At 52.5% G+C, this 21,501-nt stretch overlaps 1 protein-coding gene across 5 annotated transcripts; it reads left to right on the top strand.

Annotated features, from left to right (window-relative positions):
- The first annotated feature begins 88 nt into the window (after positions 1 to 88).
- Positions 89 to 21,489, top strand: PTGS1 (prostaglandin-endoperoxide synthase 1). 5 transcript variants are annotated; one of them, XM_067743398.1, is made up of 11 exons: positions 89 to 224; positions 317 to 406; positions 6,859 to 6,975; positions 7,406 to 7,546; positions 7,875 to 8,018; positions 9,362 to 9,543; positions 9,655 to 9,738; positions 11,487 to 11,733; positions 13,800 to 14,086; positions 18,678 to 18,825; positions 20,360 to 21,489. In XM_067743398.1, the coding sequence occupies exons 1-11, from the start codon at positions 218 to 220 to the stop codon at positions 20,713 to 20,715; spliced, it is 1,803 nt and encodes a 600-aa protein (XP_067599499.1). In that variant the 5' UTR covers positions 89 to 217; the 3' UTR covers positions 20,716 to 21,489. The 5 variants fall into 5 exon arrangements, with proteins under 5 accessions (XP_067599499.1, XP_067599500.1, XP_067599503.1 ...); XM_067743399.1 differs by lacking the exon at positions 6,859 to 6,975; XM_067743400.1 differs by lacking the exons at positions 89 to 224; positions 317 to 406 and adding an exon at positions 2,244 to 2,262.
- Positions 21,490 to 21,501: the final 12 nt, after the last annotated feature.

Genomic DNA, 21,501 nt, shown 5'->3' with positions numbered 1-21,501 from the left:
TTAGTGTCCGTCATAGAATAATTAATAAAATATCTTGGCTGGAGCGGGAGCAAAGGAAGTAAGTGGGCGGAGGCCGAGGTGACAGCTGGCTAGAGAGGTGGAGCCAGGGAATGGGTGGGGAGGGGCGGGCCAGGCGGGCCAGAGCTCCGGGGCACAGTTAGAGACGCACCCAAGGAGCAGGCAGTCCGCATCCCGCATCCATCAACCGCCCTGCACCATGAGCCGTAAGTCCGGCCCTGGTGGCCCCAGAATCCCCTTTGCCTCCTGGTGGAGCCTTGAATGCCAGGCTCAGCCCTTCATCTCTCTCCCTCTGCAGGGCGGAGTGTCTCGCTTCGGTTCCCGCTGCTTCTGCTGCTGCTGCCGCCATCCCCCGTCCTGCCAGCGGCCCCCGGGGCACCCGCGCCGGGTAGGCGGCCCCTTTCCTGCCCCCGAAGAGCCCCAGGTCCTGCGTCCCTGGCCTGGCCCCCACCCGCCTCTTCCCTCCGGCCGGCCCAGCTTCCCCTTTTCGGCTCGCGGTGCCTGGGAGTGGGGAGGGGGCTGAGTCTGTCGGTGGGATGGGGGCTCTCTGCAGACCCCCGGGGGGTGTGGCTTTGGCTAGGACGCCACTGGGTTCTTTTCGGGGGGAAAGGGCAGACTGGGATCTCGGGCCGGCTTTGGGAAAAGGGACAGCCTCTCTCCAGGCCCTCACCTGTTCTGGGCCCCCAGTGGTCCAAGCTCATCCCCAACAATCCCGCTGTTTCCCCTGCGGGCCACTTTTGGAGGAAGCAGCAGGCTCCAGGGGAAGGCGGGCTGGCGGGTTCTCTTTCTCCAGCCTCTAACTTTCTGGTACCCTTCCGGATTCCCAGCCCCGGTGGAGAAGATCTCCCTCGGTGAGAACCCGGGGTACACCAGCCATTCCGGAGAGAGTGGAGGTGGAAATACACTTACGGGGCTGGGTTGCTTCCCCTGAGGTTTAAATCCTCACCTGTGAGGTCCCCACTGGGCGGATGAGTTAACTGAGGCTCAGGTGGGGGCTATAACCCTCTCAAGCTCACACAGTGCATGGTGGGCTCAGGGCTGGAAGCTGGATCTACCTGACTCCAGGCATTTTTCAGGGTCTTTCCTCAGAGTCCTCCCTGCCCTTCTCACCCCCTGCCAATGGACCCTGGTTTCATCACCCCAAAGAAGATGGGGAAAGTCAGGTCCTGTAAAATTCACACCTTCCCCCCCCTCCACCATGCATGTACCAGGTTCCGGGTGAAGGACTGCAGTTCCTCCTTCAGACGGCCTCCCTCCCCCAGCTTACTGCTTGTGTGTGTGCGCGTGTGTGTGTGTGTGTGTGTGTGTGTGTCTGTGCAGGGTCTGGACAGAGCTTCCTTCATCACATAGCTGTGTGAGCTCTGTGTCTCCATTTCCCATCTGCAAAATGGGGTCAACAGAGGATGGTGGGGAGGGGATCTGAGCCTTCTGTTGTGATGCTCAGAGGAGAGAGAAAGGGTACCTGTGTGAACTGGTAATCAGACCAGGTTTCCTGGAGGAGAGGGTTTGAGAGGATGGCATTTGGGGAGTCAAGGAAAGGATGGAGGATGCTGGGCACGAGCAAAGGTCCAGTTTGTGGGAAGAAGAGGAGGAAGACCCACGTGGCCAGCACTTTACAGTTTACAAAACCAGGCTGTGGGCACCTCTGTTGTTGGTGCTCACAACAGCCCTGCCAGGGAGATGTTAGTCCCATTCTACAGAAAGGAACTCTGAGGCCCAGAGGGGTGAGCCCATTTGTCTGACACCCCAGTAGCAGAGCCGAGGCTGACTAGGCTGACCCAGTGGCCCCTTTTGTTAGCCCCTGGATCAGCCCAGCACTTCCTCTGAAGCCCCATCCAGGCCCCCAGGGTACCCAGGGCTCACCCTGCCTGTCCTCCTGTGTCTGTTTACCAGTACTTAGTGAGCCATGGTCTGTGCCATTTTGCTTTTAGCCTTTTCTACTTATCTTTATATTGTGTTTAAACAGAATTGTTTTCTTCACTCCACAAACATCCCCAGGGGGTTGCTTTACGCCAATCTTTGGCTGCAGCCTGGAGACAGAGCTGGGAGGAGCTCGCAGTCTGGTGGAGGAGATAGAAATGCCCACAGACTGTCATCCAAGGGGGTCAGGGCCATGACTGAGGGAAGCACAGGGGTGTGTGGGGCTCGGGGGTGGGGGGCAGTTATCTCTCGTCCCTTACACGTGAAGAATTTCGGGAGGCTTCTTGGAGGTGGTGACGTTTGACCGGGACCCCGAAGGAGGTGGTGAGTTGGTGGAAATCCTGTGAGGTTTTACTATGAAACTCTGGAAGGGGTCTTCCTGGCAGAAGCAAGGGCATGAGCTGAAGCCTAAAGGTCTGAACTGTGGGAGTGGAAGGGCGCACAGGGAGCAGTAGGACAGAGGCAGCTGCTGGTGGACACGGGCCTTTAGATGCAGAATGAGGAGAGGGACTGGGGCCTCAGGGTAACTGGGAACAGAAGAGTGAGATTGGGCGGATGACTTGGAGGTGAGGCTGGAGGCTGGGGAACCGTTAAGGAGGCCGCTGCAAGGGTCAGGGAGAGAGCGGAGGAGCAGTTGGGTTTTGGGGCAGAAGGTTTGGGCTGCCTTCCCATTTCCACGCCTCTGGGTGAACTGAGGTCCAAGATGCCTAGATATTCAGGGGAGGCGTCTGCCCTGGAAAGCCAAAGCCTGTGTTTTGTCCCCAGAGCAGCAGCAAAGGCTGATTCCCCCAGGAGACAAGGGCTGCAAGCTTACATGGGGGCAGGTGGCGGGAGGGAATGTTGCTTCTGCCTCTGTCGTGACGGACGAGGTGGAGTCCGGCTTGGAGGACAGGGATGTGCCAGGGCTTCCTTAATGCTCAAGTTCATCCCCTCCAGTTCCTGGACTGGGCTTAGTGCTCTCTCTTTGGCTAGGGATAGGGCATGACCTGGCAACCAGAACTCCATGCCAGGCAGAGGGGCCTGAGGCCAGCTAACCCTGGAACGTGGGGCAGGAACCCCGCCTGTGCCAAACCTTCCTGCTGACTGCAGCCTCCTATCTGCAGCACCAGAGGAGTCTGTGGGCTGGGAGAGGACTTCCTCTTCCAGCCATCGGGGCCCGCTGCGGTGGTGCCTGGCGGCTGGCCGCTGACCTGGTAGGGTGTAGGGCCTGGGGCCCAGGTCTGGCTGGTGAGGGCCCCCTTTTTTTTTTTTTCTCTTTGGCTGCCAAGCTCCTGGAGCTTCTCTAAATATTATTCTTAGGGAATTTCAGTCCAGCCTCCTTCTTTAACGGGCCCTCTTGCTGCCTGGTGCTTCCAAGTCCTGACGACTTGGTGTTCCCTCACTGTGCCTGGAGCCCTGACTCCTGGGCTGGGGGACATTTCCTTGCCAGGTCCTCAGAAAGTTCTGGAGCTGGGAAGTCCTAAACAGTTCCTCATCGGTGGGAATGTGTGCAGTGTGGGCTTGCTGGTCAACCCCACCTCTGGGCTGGCTTGAAGACGCAGTGAGAGCAAGCTGCAGGGTTCTCTGCTGATGGGGCTAGGGAATCCTATTGATGCAAATAACCCAGATATTTGGAGATAGATTGGCTTCGCCCAGAGTTGAGAAGAGAAGGGGAGGCAGAGAGGCAGGTTTTTCCTTAGAGCCTGTCTGTTCCCTCCCCTTCCTGGAAAACGCTGAAAAATAAGGCCCAGAGGGTACAGGGTACTTGCCCAAGGACACACAGCCAATAAAGAGTAGTCACTCTCCCATAAAGCTTCACCCAGCACCGACTTGGTGCCTCGCCCTGTGCTGGGTGTGGGAACTCCAGGCACTTTAGACTCTGTGTCTGCATCTCCCTAGTTCTCTTTCTTGATATTTTATTATACAGGGTGTCCTCTGCTGGGCACATGAAAGCATGTGGGATTTAAGTTAGACTGAAGGAAGGCCTTCCTTTGTGAATAGTTCCCAGAGCTCTGGTCGAGGTAGGGGATGGCGCTCCCTCTGGGGTCCTGGTTTCAGGTCCACCTTGAAGGAAAGGTGACAAACCTATCTCACCTGGGGTCATCCCCAGCCTGTGGGACAAAGTGACTCTCCCTCTGCATCCCTTCCCCAAATCCAGGCCTGGGCACCTCCAGGAGGAGGAAGGGCAGGGAAGAGAAGGGAGTTCATCTTGGCTCTGCAGCTTTGAAGCAGTGGGGCCTGGGCGCGCCTCCTCATCTGTGGCAGGGTTGGGGCGGGGGTGGGGGTGGCAGGGGTAGGGGGAGTCTCACCCACCCACCAGGGAGTGCTGAGCAGATAAACGAGGTAGATATGCAAGGTTGGAGGGTCACCCAGAGCCCTGGCTTCCCGGCACATCGTGACCGTCCAGCTGTGGTTAGGCTCCCCTCCCCGGGGAAGCGGGGGAAGCAGCGCCTAGTCTCCTCTCTGCCCATCCTGACATCATGGGGCCGCCAGCGGCAGCTGCTATCCTTGCTGGGAAGAACTTTCCCTGCCGTGGGGCCGCCGGTGTTTATGGAAAGATCGCGGAAGAGGAGGGAGGGAAAGTTGGGCAGCAGGTCTGGGAGGGAGGGACCTCTGCCCGCGCCCGGCGCACAGACTCTCCTGACAGGAGACGGAGAGGGATGCGGGCAGGAACTTCTGCGTCTGGGGACACAGTTCTGCTGCCTGCTGAAGCCCTCAAGCCAGACTTCAGAGCCAGCTGTGGGGGTGCTGGGGAGATCAGGGAGTCCCTCTGGCCAAGCCTGGGCTGGCTGGTCTCCTCGCTGCAGTTTAAATTCCGCAAACATTGAAGCTCTGGCCACCGCATCTGGATTCCCTGGGTGGCTGGATCTCTCCAGGACATGGGTTGAGCCCCAGCTGTGTGCACGGCCTCTGTGAGGGAGGAGAAAGTCAGGGAAAGCCCTTTTCCTTGGAGGCTCGTGGTGGAGCAGAGCAGGTCGAGCTGGAACGTGGAGCAGGGGCGAGAGAGCGCGGCGGAGTGTGGACACTTAGGGGGCAGCTTTCTGGTGCATGCGCAGTGGGCAGGGTCAGGTAGATCCGGAGGAAATTTACTAGGGCAGAGCCGCAGCCTGGGTCAAGGAGGGAGCAGAGCAGAGCTTTCGGCTTTGGGGTCGTGGGATCTGCTGCCACAGAACAAACTGAGTTCCTTTTGGGATCCCTACTGGGGGAGAGATGGGGAGACAGCCCAGAGAAGGGCCGCGCCTCAGCCCCTGTGCCCGCTGAGTGGTAGGGCGACCCGTTTGTGACAGAGGGCCTGGTGCGCCAGGGTCGGGAGCTGGACAGTGTGGCACCGCGGGAGCTCCTGGGCAGAACAGCAGAGTGTCCTGAGCAGGAGGGATCGATGAGATCCCAGGTCCCTGAACCCGCTGCACGGCTGAGCCTGAGCTCCCTGGCGTTTCTGGGCCTGTGGCCCCTGCCAGGCCCCTGCCCTGGGCCCCACCTGCCGGTCCGCCTGCGTTGGTCTGATAAGGCCTTTTTGTTCAGACTTCTTCCTGTGGGTTCCTTCTTTTTATACCCTGCAAGGGTCCCAGAGGTGCTATTGTGGGGCTGTGGGGAGTTGCCAGGGCCTAAGCAAGACTGTTTGCATGATTCTGCGATGTGAGGGGCCCTAAACCAGAGGGTCCTGCCCTGTAACCATGGCAGGTGGTCAGCCTGCGGCGGCGTCTCAGCCTCCCACCTCCCGTTGCTATCCTCTCAACCTCCTATAATCAGATGCACAAAGAATCAGAGTTCCCTGTAACGTTGGCTCTGAGCCCAGTTAAGGAAGTGTGTTTGCAGGAGGGACCTGGTGTTTCTGTGGAAGGCCAGGGAAGGAGCTGCTGCCAGGAGCCAGGCGCCCTGGGTCTGCAGGAGGCCTGGCTCTGTTCCTTGGTCTTGGCCAAGTCGCCACCTCTTCCCAAGCCTCGGTGTCCCTCGCTGAGCTGTGAACGAGCAGAGGGAGCTCCAAGGAGACTCTGACCTTGCTGTTGGAGAACCATTGAAGCTGTGGTTGGGGAGATCTGGGTTAGACACAAGGAGGGACTTCCTGCGGTGGGGGGGTTCTCCAGGGGGTTGGTGGGGGTGATGCTAGAGCTCCACTCACCCTCTGCAGGGAGTTTTCCGGCCACATCTCTCCTGTTCTCGTGGTGCCTGACCTCCCTCAAGATCCTAGAGCCCATACTCCACCCTGATGTGAGCTGGGGCTGGGTCTGTCAGCACGGGAGCTGAGACTCCCCTCAAACCCATTCTCTGTCTTCTGGGTTCTGGGAAACGTCTTTCCTTGGACTTGACGGCTGAGTGTCTGGGGGTGGGGTGGAAGTGAAGGGATGGGCAGTTGGTCTGGTGCCACTTGCTGGGTGACCCATCTGGGTTTCCCCTTATTTGGCCTCAGTCACCCCACCCCATCTGCCTATAACTGGACGTTGTGATACCTGCTCTTCCTTCCCTTCTGCAAAAATAAAGGAATGGAAGGTCCTGATGCCCAGAGGTTGGGGGTTGGTCTGAGAACCCCTATCCTTTTCCCTTTACTGAACCCCACAAACTCTGCCCTTGGTGCTGAGCTCTGACTTGGCAGAAAGTGAATGCTCTAGAAAAGCCGGTGGCTGCAGTGTCTTATCAGCTGTTTCCTAGCCTTTGATGTCACAGCCTGGGGCCTGGACTCTTCTCCTGCCCCACTTTGGTGACAGCAGGGAGGGAGGGGGGGACTTCCCCTGGTGGCCTGATGTGGGGAAGACTGGAAACCCAGAGCAAGGTCTGGAAACGGAAGGGCCAGGGGCTTTCTGTTCATAGCTGTGGGGACAGAGAGGACCCTTGGGGAACACAGGAGTCCAGTAAGTTAGGAGAGAGCTGTGACTGGACTCCATGCCTCTGGTCCCAACGAGCGGTCGCCCTGGAGTGGTCTCTGATCTCTGTCTCTCCCCGCAGTGAACCCCTGTTGTTACTATCCGTGCCAGCACCAGGGTATCTGTGTCCGCTTCGGCTTTGACCGCTACCAGTGCGACTGCACCCGCACGGGCTATTCCGGCCCCAACTGCACCATCCGTGAGCTGGGCCTCCAGCCCCAATCCTTCTCCCCTGGGCTCGTCCTCCAAGACCCCCATTTCCTACCCTCACCTCCGGCCGTGGCCCTGTTCTCTTTTCTTGCCTGCCTTTGACCTCTGACACTGCCCCTGACCTGGCTCCAGCCCAAGCCCTCACTCCTGGCACAACCCACTCCCCGCTTCCGGGCTCTGTAGTGAGTTTTCACTGCCCAGCTCCGGCCTTACTGACCTCAGTCCCTGGTCCTGTCTCCTGTCCTCAGGTCTGGTTCTGGTTCTGTCACGTGCCATCACTCCCAAGGTTCCATCCTTACCCCTGCCCCAGAGGTTCTACCCTGTTCCATCCTGGCCCTCGTCCCCCGTTCCCATCTTCCTCTGGCTGCTTCTGGTCCTGCCAGGAGGGCCTGACTGAACAGCTCCCACTGCCCTCACAGCTGAGCTATGGACCTGGCTCCGGACTACTTTGCGGCCCAGCCCCTCTTTCCTCCACTTCCTGCTGACGCATGGCCGCTGGTTCTGGGAGTTTGTCAATGCCACCTACATCCGGGACATGCTCATGCGTCTGATACTCATAGGTGGGTGGGGGCGGGGCCCTCCTAATCTAGGGGAGCAAGAAATCCTGCCACTTCCTGGAATTCTTGGCATATGATAAGGGCAGGGGTTGGGGGCGGGGGGCTTCTAGGGTACCAAATAAAAAAAGAACAACCCAAGGAATTCCCTGGCCGTCCAGTGGGTAGAACTCCGTGCTTTCACCGCTGAGGTGCGGGTTCAATCCCTGGTCGGGGAAGTAAGATTTTGGCCGCGTGGGGGGACCAAAAATAGAGCAACCCAAGAAGAGGCGGGGAAGGGGGTGTGTAACTGGGGGCAGGAACCCCTTGTCACTATTATTTTCGCCCTCTGCAGCGCGTTCCAACCTCATCCCCAGCCCCCCCACCTACAATGCAGCGCATGACTACATCAGCTGGGAATCCTTCTCCAACGTGAGCTACTACACGCGTGTTCTGCCCTCTGTGCCCCAAGACTGTCCCACGCCCATGGGGACCAAAGGTAATGGCGATGGGGTGAGGGGGCTGGGCCTGGGCTGTGTCACAGGAGATGCTTAGTTCTTCTGTTTGGGAAAAAACAAGCAGAAGAGCAGTTACTGACCCATTTCACAGATGGGTGGACCAAGGCAAGACATATGCATATCCAGAACCAGGGATGAGGACAGGAAGAGGTTGTGGAGGGTTCTTGCCTGAGGTCAGCGGCAGAGTCAGACTAGTGCTTCCATATTTCCAGGGTGCCTCTTTGCCTGAACCTTGTCTACTAGACGGGTGGGATCCTGCTGGGATGGGGGTGACTTTAAAGTTGAAATGGAGGAAGGAAAGAATAGTGAGCTCTTTACTGGCTGCTAACTCTGAGTTCGGGTCTTTACTAATGTAAACAGTCTTATGCGCTTCATCGGCGCAGTTTACACATAAAGTCAAATTTTTTCTTTAGTTGTTCAAGACCCCCACTTGGTCTCGTTGGCAGGGGTCTTCTTCCCAAGACCTTCTTCCTTATCCGCTCCTGTGATTGTCTTCAGACAGGGGGGTTTACTCAGTTTAGAGCCATCAATTCAGTTTCAAGTACACAAAGGACAATACAGTCACATTCCTTAGGTATCACCTGTGGCTGCTTTCCTGCCGTATCAGCCAAGCTGAGCCGATGCGACAGAGACCACATGTTGGCAGAGCCTAAGATATTGACTATCTGGACTTGTACGGAAAAAGTTCGCTGACCCTTGGTTTAAAAGATTCCATCTCACCAGTTTTCTGCCGGTTACATCAGCACTCCTCAAATCCACTGCATAAAATAGATGTCATTTGCCCTCTATTATAGAAGAAGAAATTGAGGGTCAGAAAGATGGGATGACTTCTCCATGTTCACACAGTTAGTAAATGGCGTAACCCATTTCAGACACAGGCTACCTTGCTCCACGGCTGGGGAGTCCAAGGTCTTCTGTTTGTGTGTTTTCTCTTTCTTTTTTAGGGGGAGGAGGGTTAACTTGTACAAAGTAGCAAACACACACAAAAGTTGAGAGAAAAGTATAAGGAAGTCCTCTGTATCCATCCTGGGTTTCAAGATTTGTCCGCAATTTGCCAATGTTATTTCATCTATCCCCTCTCACCTTACTTTTTATGGAGTTTTTAAAAACAGATTCCAGATATCATGCCATTTCACCCATAAATGCTTCTAGAGTCTTTTGGTAGAGAAGGTGCAAGGGGCCATCAAGTGGGAGGGAGGTGGTCCTGCGGAGGCCACTCTGGGCTTCCTGCGTGGACCAGTTCGGTCTGGCGAGCCTGGAAGGCCCTGAGGCAGGAAGATCGAGACCGGAAGCAGCTACTGCTCTTTCCCACCTCCCCAACCAGGGAAGAAGCAGTTGCCCGATGCCGAGCTCCTGAGCCGTCACTTCCTGCTTAGGAGGAAGTTCATCCCTGACCCCCAAGGCAGCAACCTCATGTTTGCCTTCTTTGCGCAACACTTCACACATCAGTTCTTCAAAACTTCTGGCAAGATGGGTCCTGGCTTCACCAAGGCTTTGGGCCATGGCGTGAGTACCTGGGAGGGGCTCGGGACTTCTCTGGGCTGCACTTGGCACATGGAGGCTGTTACAGGTGGGGCAGGACCCAGAGGTCTGAATGGACCCTCTCTCTGTCTTCAGGTCGACCTTGGCCACATTTATGGAGACAATCTGGAACGTCAGTATCACCTGCGGCTCTTTAAGGATGGGAAACTCAAGTACCAGGTAGCACTGGGTCTTGGGATGGGGCGTTGGGAAGAACCTTCCGCAGTCTTCCCTGGCAGAAGCTGTTGGTGGGGGCCTCCAGGGTGTCCTGAGATGGCCAGCTGCAGAAGTTGGAGGTGTGTGGTCGGAGGAGAGACAGCAAACCCTGGGAAAGGGTGCCAGGCGAGAGATGCAGACAAGGAGCAGACGTAGCCTCTCATGTTCTCCTGGGAGGTGGGTTCTGGGGCTCCACAGGAGATGACCATTTCCAGCCTGCATTTATTCATTTAATTATTCTACAATATTCATTGGGCACTATGATGTGCCTGGCACAGGGGAGCAGTGGCCGTGATAGTTATGGGCCCTACCCTCGAGCTCCTCAGGGACCACAGACACAAACAGTAGGGTGCTAGTTCCATGAGGACTTTTCGTCTGAACTCGCACTGTTCAGTGTTGCTAGAGCCACATAGGTAATTATCTCATGCACTTCTCATATCCGCTGCATGAAATAGGTATCATTTGCCCTATTTCATTGCTGTGAGCCACATCTAAGTTATCTGGATTTTTCTAGTGGCCACATTAAAAAAGGTAAAAAGCAACAGGCAACATTGATTTTAATAATATATTTTTAACTTAACCCAATATATCCAGAATCTTATCATTTCAACATGTAATCAACACAAAAATTGTCAATAAACTATCTCACTGTTTGTGCTAAATCTTCAAAATCTGACCTGTATCTTACACTTACAGCACATCTCAATTTGGGTGCCAGATTTTCGTTGGAGATTCTGATCTGCATGTAGATTTCCTAAAATTTACAGTTGAGAAAGTAGATTCACATGCCCAAGTTGTTCTAAGCATAACGACTTCCCAATAGCTGAGGTATCTGTTTTAAAATTTAAATCTAAAGAAAATAAAATTAAAAATCCAGTTCCTCATTCACACCGACCACGTTTCTAGAGCTTAGTAGCTGCACGTAGCTAGTGGCTACCATACTGGACCATGCAAATCTAAACAAACAAAAACCAAGACAGAAAGTTCATTGCTGAATCTTTTGGGCTAAGAACAGTATCTAGCATATGGTAGGTCCTCGGTGGACATTTATTGAGTGAATGACGACACTGCCATATAATTAATTACACTTGTGATAGCTGCCACCAGGGAGAAGCCACGAGAGTGTGCAGAGGATGGGGAAGGCTTCCTTAGGAAGTACGAATAAACCAAGAGTTGCATGAATGATGATGAGAAGTTAGGGAGGCCAAGAAGGGCACAGGACAGGCCAGGGTATCAGGCATCAAGGCTGGAGAGGGCAAGTCAGCTTGAGTGAATTCAAGGGAGGAAAATGAGGGAGATGCTGCTGGACACCTGAGTGATTCCCGATGAGCGAGGGTCACGTTAAGGATTTCTGATTTCTGCCAAGAGCAGAGAGAGGACTTGGAAGGGTTTTAAGCCAGGGTGTGATGCTCGATTTGGGTGTTTTAAAGGATTGCTCTGGCTGCAGAGCCGAGAACGGACTGTCTGGGGGGATGGAGTTACTTACGAGGGGAGTCAGGGTGGAAGGTGAGGGTGGGTTGGAAGAGGGTGGCGGCAGAGGGGAGAGAGAAAGGGACTCACTTTAGGAGGTAGAATCCACAGGCCTTGGTCAGGGAGGCCGGGCGGCCACCCTGCGTGTTACGGGCAGCTGTCAGTAGGAGTGGAAGGCTGTCAGCTGCGCAGGTGCAGGCACCCGGCCCCTCCCCAGGTTACCAGGTGGCCCCATCCTGCAGGTGCTGGACGGAGAGATGTACCCGCCATCGGTGGAAGAGGCGCCCGTGCTGATGCACTACCCCCGGGGCATCCCGCCCCAGAGCCAGATGGCAGTGGGCCAGGAGGTGTTTGGGCTGCTTCCGGGGCTCATGCTCTACGCCACGCTCTGGTTGCGTGAGCACAACCGAGTGTGTGACCTGCTGAAGGCTGAGCACCCCACCTGGGGCGATGAGCAGCTCTTCCAGACGGCCCGCCTCATCCTCATCGGTGAGGACTCCAAGCCAGCCTTGTCCTGGAAGGTCACGCCCTCTGTCCTGAGAAGCGGAGTGGAGGGTTTGGGGACAGAGAGATTCGAATTCTGAACAGGGTCCTTCCCCTGTGTGAGCCTCACTTTCCAAATCTATACGTTGGGAATAATGACAGTGGTAAGGATTTGTTGAGATGATGAATGGGAAAGTACTTAGCACATAGTAGGCCTTCAGAAAACGGAGGGCTGCGGTAGCTGATTAGTAGCTGGGTGACTAGCAGCAAATCTGATTAGCCACCCCAAATCTCAGTTTCCCCATCATCCCAGGAGCACTCAGAGGCATCCTCAGCAAATACCCCAGCTTGCCTGGGCTTCGGGAATCCTTACGTTTCCTGCCCTGCATGCATCTGCCTTCCTGGAGGTTGGTAGCTTCTGGGTGCCTCAGGGACAAGATATTTTTGTGTCCCCTACAGGGGTGAGCCTGCAGCCTAAAATGTCAGATGGTTTTTGGCCTGGGAGCTTGGCCCCCGACACCCCTGTCCAGACCATATTCACTCTGTGTCACCAGTGAGCCTCTGCCCCCGCCTCAGCGTCACTGGGCGTGACTGTTCCCAATTATATTGCCTGATTCATTGGTGCCCGGAAGAGCCATGCACTGGGGTTAGGAACGGCCTAAAGAACGAGAAGGGGCTGGTTCAGAAGTCCCAGTATTTTTTTTTTTTCTTAACATCTTTATTGGAGTATAATTGCTTTACAATGGAGAAGTCCCAGTATTATAGAGAATTTGATCAGAGAGGGCAAGTCTGTGTCTGCAGGCTGCCCAGCATACTGACTGGTGATGAAGCTGTGGCCAGAGGCGGGACTCCTAGGGCCCTGCACCTCCAGTGCTTCATTCAACCCTCCCCGACAGCCTTATGACCCAGATAGGATTACCCTTTGTTGTGAAGATTAAGAGGCAGAGAGGGTAAGTGAATTCTCCAAGGCCATTCAGTGCAGAGAGACTTGAACCAGGTCTGGCTGCCACCAGAGTTTATGCTGCTTCCACCACATCTTGAGGGGAGTGCTTTCCTGAGTGGGGACGGGGTGTGAGCCTTAATCTACTCTCTTGTGACGTGTGCGTATGGGGAGGGGATTCTCCCCTCACACCTCCACGTAGTGTTCCCACTTCTACACGTATTGACCCTCCGTGTTATGCCAGGCCCTGTACCAAGCGGTTCAGATGCATTCATTGTCTACGCCTCTCAGGAACCCTGTGAATACTGTTATACTGGTATGATTCTAGTACACATTTTACAGATAAGGAGAGTGAGCTTCAGAGAGAGTAAGTAGCACAGCCCCAGCTTGGGTGGCTAGAAAGGGTGAAGCCAAGATTTAAACCCAGGTCTGCTGATTGCAGTTCCAGTGGCTCCAGGTCAATTTGCTACAAGTCAGTTTGTCTAGTGGTTAGTTGGCCAAAATACCGGTTTCTTCTGCTATCTTGCTGGCCAGCTTGCACTGTGTTGTGGATGTTCCTTTCGTGTCTTCCCCGGCTCTTTGCTCTGCAGCTTGTTCCTGATTTGATACACAGGAAGACAGGAGGGTTATATGTGGGACAAGATTCACTGATGTCTCCAGTGTCCCTTGTTTGCTGCTGCAGCTCTTAGAATGGTCTCTTGGGAGCTCCCCTCACCCCCATCATCTTAGGCACGCTGAGATTCCCTCACTAAGTTCATCTCTACGTGCCCACCTTTTGTGGTGTCTCCAGCCTCTTTTAATGGGCTGTGGGAAGGTGGCCACCAGAGGGTCAGAAAACCCATCCTCAGATACTTCCTTTGCGTGTCCTGCTCAGCCCGGCCTGTGACCTCCCCAGGGAACATGGGACTAGCAGGTGGCTCCTGTCTTGGGACATCAATGCGGCCTGAGACAGAAAGTTCCATTTTCACGCCCCGTGACAAACAGGCAAAGTGAAAGTGGCCAAATAAAATCAAACAACCATTACAATGATAAAGAGGCCAAAGCAAGCCCTTCGCATGAACTGGCCCACTTCCCAAGCCTGGTGGCTAAGTCCCTGTGCTCTGTTGACCCCATTCCCCATCCTTCGTCCCAGGCGAGACCATCAAGATTGTGATCGAGGAGTACGTGCAGCAGCTGAGTGGCTACTTCCTGCAGCTCAAGTTTGACCCAGAGCTGCTGTTAGGCACCCAGTTCCAGTACCGTAACCGAATTGCCATGGAGTTCAATCACCTCTACCACTGGCACCCGCTTATGCCCGACTCCTTCCTGGTGGGCCCCCAGAACTACAGCTATGAGCAGTTCCTGTTCAACACCTCCATGCTGGTGGACTACGGGGTCGAGGCCCTGGTGGACGCCTTCTCTCGCCAGCCCGCGGGCCAGGTGAGCCTCAGAGGAGCGCTGGGGAGGGCTGCTGGGCTCTGGGATCCAAACCCCAGTTTTCTGTGAAAGGGGGAGAGTGTCACCCCTACCGAGAGGTCGTGATCATTCCTTCATTCATTCTGTTGTTCTTTCGTTCATTCAATGATACCAGGCGTTACTGCAGATGCTGGGGATACAGAGGTGAACCGGGTCAATGTGATTCTTGGGTCCTTGTATTTTTGGTGCGTACACCCGAGAAAGGAACGACAGTCATGTGACAGCTAACATCGTTTGAGCACTTACTACATGTTAGGCACTGTACCAAGGGCTTTTCTGATGTTTTCAGAATTATAAGAGCATGTTAAGAACCACAATATAGAAAGCCCACCATGCTCTGGGAACTCAGAGAGGGGCTTCTGGCCCAGAGTTGGGGATTGTGGATAAGGAAGTGATGTTTGAGCAGAGATCCCAACAATGGATAGGGGTCTCCCAGGGCAAGAGGTAGCGTTCGTGGCCCGGGGTCTCTGTGTTCCAGATGGAGGGGACAGCATGGCAAGGGCCCAGAGGTCAGAGGGCATGGCAATTTGAGGACCAGGAAGACATTCAGGGTATGACAATATATGCAAAAGTGCCTGCACATAGTAGGTCTTTATTACATTAGAGGCCTCTGTTATGGGCTGAATTGCCCCCTGCCCCAAAGTCCCATGTTGAAGTCCTAACCTCCAATACCTCAGAATGTGACTGTATTTGGAGCTAGGGTCTTTAAAGAGTTCATTAAGGTAAATGGGGTCATTGGGTGAGCCCTACTATGACTGGCATCCTTATAAGAAGAGGAGATTAGAATACAGATGTGCATAGAGGAAAAACCTAGGGGAAAGTTGGCCATCTCTAAGCCAGGGAGAGAGCCCTCAGAATGAAACCAACCCTGCCCACACCTTGATCTTGGACTTCCAGCCTTCAGAACTGTGAGGAAATAAATTTCTGCTGTTTAAGCCACCTAGGCACTTTGGTACGGCAGCCCTAGCAAAATAATACAGCCTTTCCCTCTGGAATTTCTAACTAATTTCCTCCGAAATCTTCCCTTCCCCATGTTTGGAGGCTCCCATCTCCTTCCCTAGCTCCCCTCAGCCCTACCATGAAGTTGTGGCACCATATGGATTTAGGTTTCCCCCTGGTAATTTGACTGCACTTAGCATATGCTGCCACCAACGGGCAGCTGCTGGCTGGTTTACGGCCTCTGTTCTTCGTGGGGACACAGACATGAGCAGAGACAATAACTCGTGTGCGGGGCTTCATGGTTTCCAAAGAATTTTCAAGCAATGTCCCTGGTGACGTGTGTGAGAAGCCCTGGTATTTCCCGGTACCAGGCAGAAGGGTCACAGAAGTGTGTGGATTCTCAGGATATCAAAGAGCGTGTGAGAAGTGATAAGACAGGGCCTCCCCTGATAACCCCCACCCTGGTTCCATCTCGGGGTTACCGTGTGACCAACGCTGTGCTAACTGCTTTGTATTCTTTATCTCGGTTATTTCACCACGTGCTTATTTCACAAGCATATCAGACTGATGCTTCTACCTTCCTCATTGTTGCTATGAAGAAACAGAGGATTAGCATAAGTCGTTTGCCTACAGTCCCTGTATTTGTTTCCTAGGGCTGCAAAAGGAACACAAACCAGGGGGTTTTCAGCAGCAGACATTTGTTCTTTTTCTTTTTTTGGAAGTTCAAAATATCACCTCTATTACTGATAAAGCTGATTCTAGAAAACCTAAAGCAGGCTTTTTAATAATAAACCCCCAAATCGACAAACTTGGCTACCAAGACATGGAAGCATGGAAACAAGGAAGGTCTCTCCCAACATCCTCCTGTCCCCCCAGAACAAGGAGTATGAGAGAAAACATACTCCCTGGTGTCAACTGAATTCAAGAGCGGTAGAGAGGACAGCTTGAACAACGCATGCCTAGTTACTGTGCTCAAACCAATAATACTAAGTTACTCCTCGTCTTCTAATAAGGAGGGAGGGGGAGAGGTTGGCAAAAGATGCTAAGAGTGTTAGGCTACTGGGGTTTCCTCCATAGACAAAGAAACATCCAGAAAAGGAAAGAAATATTCCCACCTTACACCTGAGAAGTATCACCTTTTATTCATTTATTCATCGATCCGTCCAAGCATCTGTTAAACGTTTACTACACGTTACTAACATCTAGGCCGTGAAAAAGATCGATCCTCAAACATTTCTCTAGAAAGCCCTTGTAGTTAACTCCCCCAGATGGTATTAATACCAGTCAGAAATGTATTGTTGCACAGTTCTGGAGGCTAGAAGTCCAAAAGCAAGGTGTCGGCAGGGCCGTCCTCTTGCTGAAGGCTCCAGGGGAGAATCTGTTCCCTCCCTTTCTCGCAGCTTCTGGCGATGGCTGACAGTCCCTGGGGTTCCTTGGCTTGTAGAAGCGTCAATCCAACGTGGTGCTCTCCCTGCGTCTCTCTTTCCTCTTTTTATCAGGACGCCAGTCATTGGATCTGGGGCCACCCTAGTGGAGTGTGAGCTTGATTACATGTATTTGCAAATAAGGTCACATTCACAGGTGCTGGAGGTTAGGACTCCAACACGGATACAGGCGAGTCAATCCACAATGGCCCCACAGCTTGTAAATGGTTCAGCTGAGATTGGCACCAGCCTCCTCTGGCTTTGCCCCGGGGTGTACAACTTCACCCAACTATGCTTTTCCTCTTTCTCACCCAATTGTCCTTGTTCTGCCCAAACAGAACTCTTTCTTTAGCATTAGCATTAGCAGTTCACCCTGAGCAATAGATCTTTCTTTAGATGTATGCTCCTTTTTTTTTTTTTTGACAATTCTTTTGCATTAAGAATATCTTTTTAAACTTTTTATTTTATATTGGAGTAGAGACGATTGACAATGTTGTGATAGTTTCAGGGGTACAGCACAGTGATTCAGTTATACATATACATGTATCTATTCTTTTTCAAATGCTTTTCCCATTCAGGTTGTTACATACTATTGAGCAGAGTTCCCTGTGCTGTACAGTAGTAGACCTGTGCTCCTTAACAGTTATGAATCCGATTTTTCTTTTTCTGGAGCCTTATTTTTTTTTTTGGCTGTGCTGTGCGGCTTGTGAGATCTTAGTTCCCCGACCAGGGATTGAACCCGCGCCCTTGGCAGTGAAGGCTCAGAGTCCTAACCACTGGGCTACCAGGGAATTCCCTCTGGAGCCTTCATCTCACCAGGTTACTTGGGCTTTGAACCCTATTTCCCTCCCTTCACAGGATATATTACGCCACCGCCTTGGTCTTAAAGTAAAACTACAAGTTTAGTTAAACTAAATGTGTTTATATATTACACTTTTCATGGCAAGATTTTAGTTCCCTCCCTGCTAGCTCACAACAATTCCTCTCCCAGGAGGCTTGGCAGAAAGAAAGAGAAACAGATATAATCACCTGTCTCTGTGTGTAGCTTTATCTGGTCTGAATGGAGTGACTTGATACTCTGTGTTCCTACCTTCTAGCTCAGTTTCTCTTTTCTAGTGGTGGCCGGTTACTAGGGGTTCACTTTTTTTTTTTTAATTTGTTTATTTACTTACTTTTGGCTGTGTTGGGTCTTTGTTGCTGCGCGTGGGCTTTATCTAGTTGAGACGAGTGGGGGCTACTCTCCGTTGTGGTGCACAGGCCTCTTTTTGCGGTGGTTTCTCTTGTTGTGCAGCACGGGCTCTAGGCACATGGGCTTCAGTAGCTGTGGCACGTGGGCTCAGTAGTTGTGGCTTGCGGGCTCTAAAGCACAGGCTCAGTAGTTGTGGCGCAAGGGTTTAGCTGCTCCGCGGCATGTGGGATCTTCCCGGACCAGGGCTCGAACCCACGTCCCCTGCATTGGCAGGCGGATTCTTAACCACTGTGCCACCAGGGAAGTCCCTGGCGTTCACTTTTTCATACTAGATGCTCAGTAAATTTTATTTAATCTCAATTCTGTGATATAGAGAATGGAAAGCAATAGAAATAGGTTCCTTAGCAGAATCCATTAAAAGATTAAACGTCTTTGTTCTATGATAAAAACTGATTTGGAGAGTGACAGACACATGTCAGTTCTGCCAGGTAGAGTTTAAAAAATATCCTAGGAAAGCCATAAAGTTTTGGCCCCTCAAACTAACATTTGTCCATCCATCTCTCTCCATCACTTGAAAGCTCAGAAACCTTTCTGCCTTTTATTTCCAGATCTGAAATGCCAGTCCCCTCTGCTTGAGTTCTGGACTGTGGCTGTGCTGGCCATCTCCTCTGCAGAGTCCTAGTTGCTGAACCTAATAGTTCCAGAACCTTCCTTAACAGAATGTTGTGGGTTCTCACCTAAATTCAAAGGGCTGGGGAACAGTGTGTCTGGTGAGCGACTAGAGAAGTCCTCCTGGCCCACTCCACATTCTAAAGATGAGGAAGCTGAGCCTCAGAGGGGTCCCTGAGGAAGCATGGCAGTGCAGACCTAGCGCTGGGTTGCCAGCTTAGTGGCCGCTAGGCTGAGCCATCCTTTCTGCTCAGAAAGGACTCCTGACCTGAATTCCTTCTCCAGGACAATGTGGCCTGGCTCTCAGACCACAGCTGCGTTTATCTCTTGGCAGATCGGCGGGGGTAGGAACACAGACCACCATGTCCTATACGTGGCTGTGGAAGTCATCAAGGAATCGAGAGAGTTGCGGCTGCAGCCCTTCAATGAGTACCGCAAGAGGTTTGGCATGAAGCCCTACACCTCTTTCCAGGAGCTCACAGGTGAGCAGCTGTTTCCCGGCCACGGCTCCTGCGCTCGAGGGGCTTGAGCTGAAGTGAAGGAGACATTGAGGAAACAGAACGGGGTGATCCGTATGGCCAGCACTGTGACTGTGGGATTTGAGGGGTGTGGGAGCACGGTGCCAGGGGTGGCGAGGGATGGCAGATGACTCTGCTTGGGGAGGGAAGGTGGCTTCTCAGCTGGGTTTGAAGGATAAAAAGGGATTTTCCGTGACTTCCCTGGCGGTCCAGTGGTTAAGACTCTGCACTTCCACTGCAGGAGGCACAGACATGGCACAGCCAAAAAAGAAAAAAAAAGGGATTTTCCAGGTGAAGGATAGAGGGAAGAACATTCTAGGTGGAGGAACAGAAAGTACAAAGGCACAGGGGTTAAAAAGAATGAGCCTAAAAGAAAAGAAAACAAAAAGTGAGCCTATTCAGGAGAACAGTCCTAGGTGTGGCTGGGTGGAGGCTAGTGATAGGAGGCTAACCTCCTTGTGTGTGGAATCTTGGATTCTGCGCTAAGATTTTGGGTTTTATTCTGTCTAGTGGTTCCTAAGTCCCGTTTATGGGCCAGCTACCTGAGAATCACTTAGAAAACTAATTAAAAATACCAAATCTGAGATGGCTCTTCCAGAGATTCTGATTCAGTAGACCTAGGAGGTACCCAAGAATCTGTATGTATGTGTATGTATATATATATATATATATATATATATATATATATATATATATATATATATGTATGTATATATATACACACATATATGTATGTGTATGTGTATACATATGTATGTATATGTAAGTGTATATATATATATAAAAAACACAAACTGTATAATATATATATAATAAATATATGTAACATATATGTCTATATGTCATATATATATATATTTGTTGTTCAAGATCCCCAGTTGTTGGGCAGCCAAGTTTGGGGACCCCTGTCCCAGACAACGGGGGTGCCACTGAAAGGTTTTGACCAGGGTGTGACGTGACACCTGACTGTGTACTGGTACCCTGTGGAGGGTGGACTTGAGGAGACAGGTAGGGACACTCCATGTCTGTCTCCCATGACAGTCCAGAGAGACAGGAAGAACATTGTCGCTAAGTCTCTATGTGATCTTGGACAAATGACATTGCATCTCTGAGCTCCGGTAGAGCGCAGGGTCTTGGACCAGGATAAGGCCCCTTGAAACCTGCCTGTGAAGGAAACAAGATAGGTAGCTTCTGCCTGTTGTAATGATCAGGTAATTAGGGCACAGAGAAGTGGGGTGAGTTGCCTGAGGTCACACGCTGTGTGGTGGCAGATCCAGGCCCTTGACTCCATCTGCAGTAGCAAATTCCTTCCCTAGATGCAGCCCTGGAGCAGGGTCGGTGAGCCGGGCCAGATCTTAGGGCATGTGCTCATCTGCTCAAGGTGCTCTTCTGAAGTCCATTCTCCTCCCCAGAAAAAGGTGGACCTAGAAGGTCCCCTGCCCAGATGAACCGTAATGGGTGGCATCATGATTCTGACTTTGGCTTCTCCCCCTTGTAGGAGAGAAGGAGATGGCAGCTGACTTGGAGGAGCTGTATGGGGACATCGATGCCTTGGAGTTCTACCCAGGGCTGCTTCTTGAGAAGTGCTCTCCAAACTCCATCTTTGGGGAGAGTATGATAGAAATTGGGGCTCCTTTTTCCCTTAAGGGCCTCTTAGGGAATCCTATCTGTTCTCCGGAGTACTGGAAATCGAGCACATTTGGCGGTGAGATGGGTTTCAACCTTGTCAAGACGGCCACGCTGAGGAAGCTGGTTTGCCTCAACACCAAGACTTGTCCCTACGTCTCCTTCCACGTGCCGGACCCCCGCCAGGAGGACGGGCCTGGAGTGGGGCGGCCATCCACAGAGCTCTGAGGGGCCAGGGCAGCAGCATTCTGGAGGGTAGAGCTTACTGCTCATCATTCCAGAATGCTGAGGCCAGGGTTGATAATCTTCAATGTTGGGTTTCTGATTTGGTGTTGAGAGCATCAGCGTGGACGTTTAGAACTCTGGGTCTCTCACCACGATCTGGAACACTGTGGTTTTGTTTGTCGATCTAGAATGCTGAATTCCTGGTGAGCCATCTAGAAAGTGAGGAGTGGTTCTCCTTCGGAATGCCAGAACACTGGTTTCCGGTTGATCACCTAGAATGTCAGATTTCTGGCTGATCCAGAATACAGGCATTCTAAAATATGGGACTCCTGATGGAATCATCTAGAAAGTTAAGGGGTTCTTATTTTGCATCTAGAATTCTGGGTGGTCCTCCGGAGTGTTGACTTTCTGATTGGTTATTCAGAATGTGGTGTTCCTGGTTGCTGATCCAGAACAGTAACTGGTGTGCTATAGATCTGTCCTGTCCTGAATGTCTGGAGCATTGATGATTCATTTTCCTGTTCAGTGAGACATCCACAGAGCAGGGGAATCTAATGTCTAATGAGAATGCATTGCCTGAATCTGTGCCTGCACAGAGGAGGCAAGGAGGTGGGGTGTTCTGCTTGGGACCCCAACTGAGACCCTGGTCCGAGGCTATAGAGAGAACAGGTGGCTTTTTCCAGGCCATTGACTGGAAGCCACCAGAGCTCTGTCTTTGTCCAGATCTTGACTCACGGCAGCTGTTTTTCATGAAGTTAATAAAGTTCTTTTTCCAAATTGCCTGCTATG

This window comes from Pseudorca crassidens, chromosome 7 (assembly GCF_039906515.1).
Source record: "Pseudorca crassidens isolate mPseCra1 chromosome 7, mPseCra1.hap1, whole genome shotgun sequence".
Classification (NCBI taxonomy): Eukaryota; Metazoa; Chordata; class Mammalia; order Artiodactyla; family Delphinidae; genus Pseudorca; species Pseudorca crassidens.
The sequence above is the reverse complement of the archived record's forward strand: the minus strand, read 5'-3'. Positions and strand labels throughout refer to the sequence as shown.

Coding starts and splice junctions, on each gene's coding strand:
- PTGS1 (XM_067743398.1), top strand. Junction 6,976..7,405: donor CGGCCCCAACTGCACCATCC/GTGAGCTGGGCC, acceptor CTGCCCTCACAG/CTGAGCTATGGACCTGGCTC. Junction 14,087..18,677: donor CTCGCCAGCCCGCGGGCCAG/GTGAGCCTCAGA, acceptor ATCTCTTGGCAG/ATCGGCGGGGGTAGGAACAC.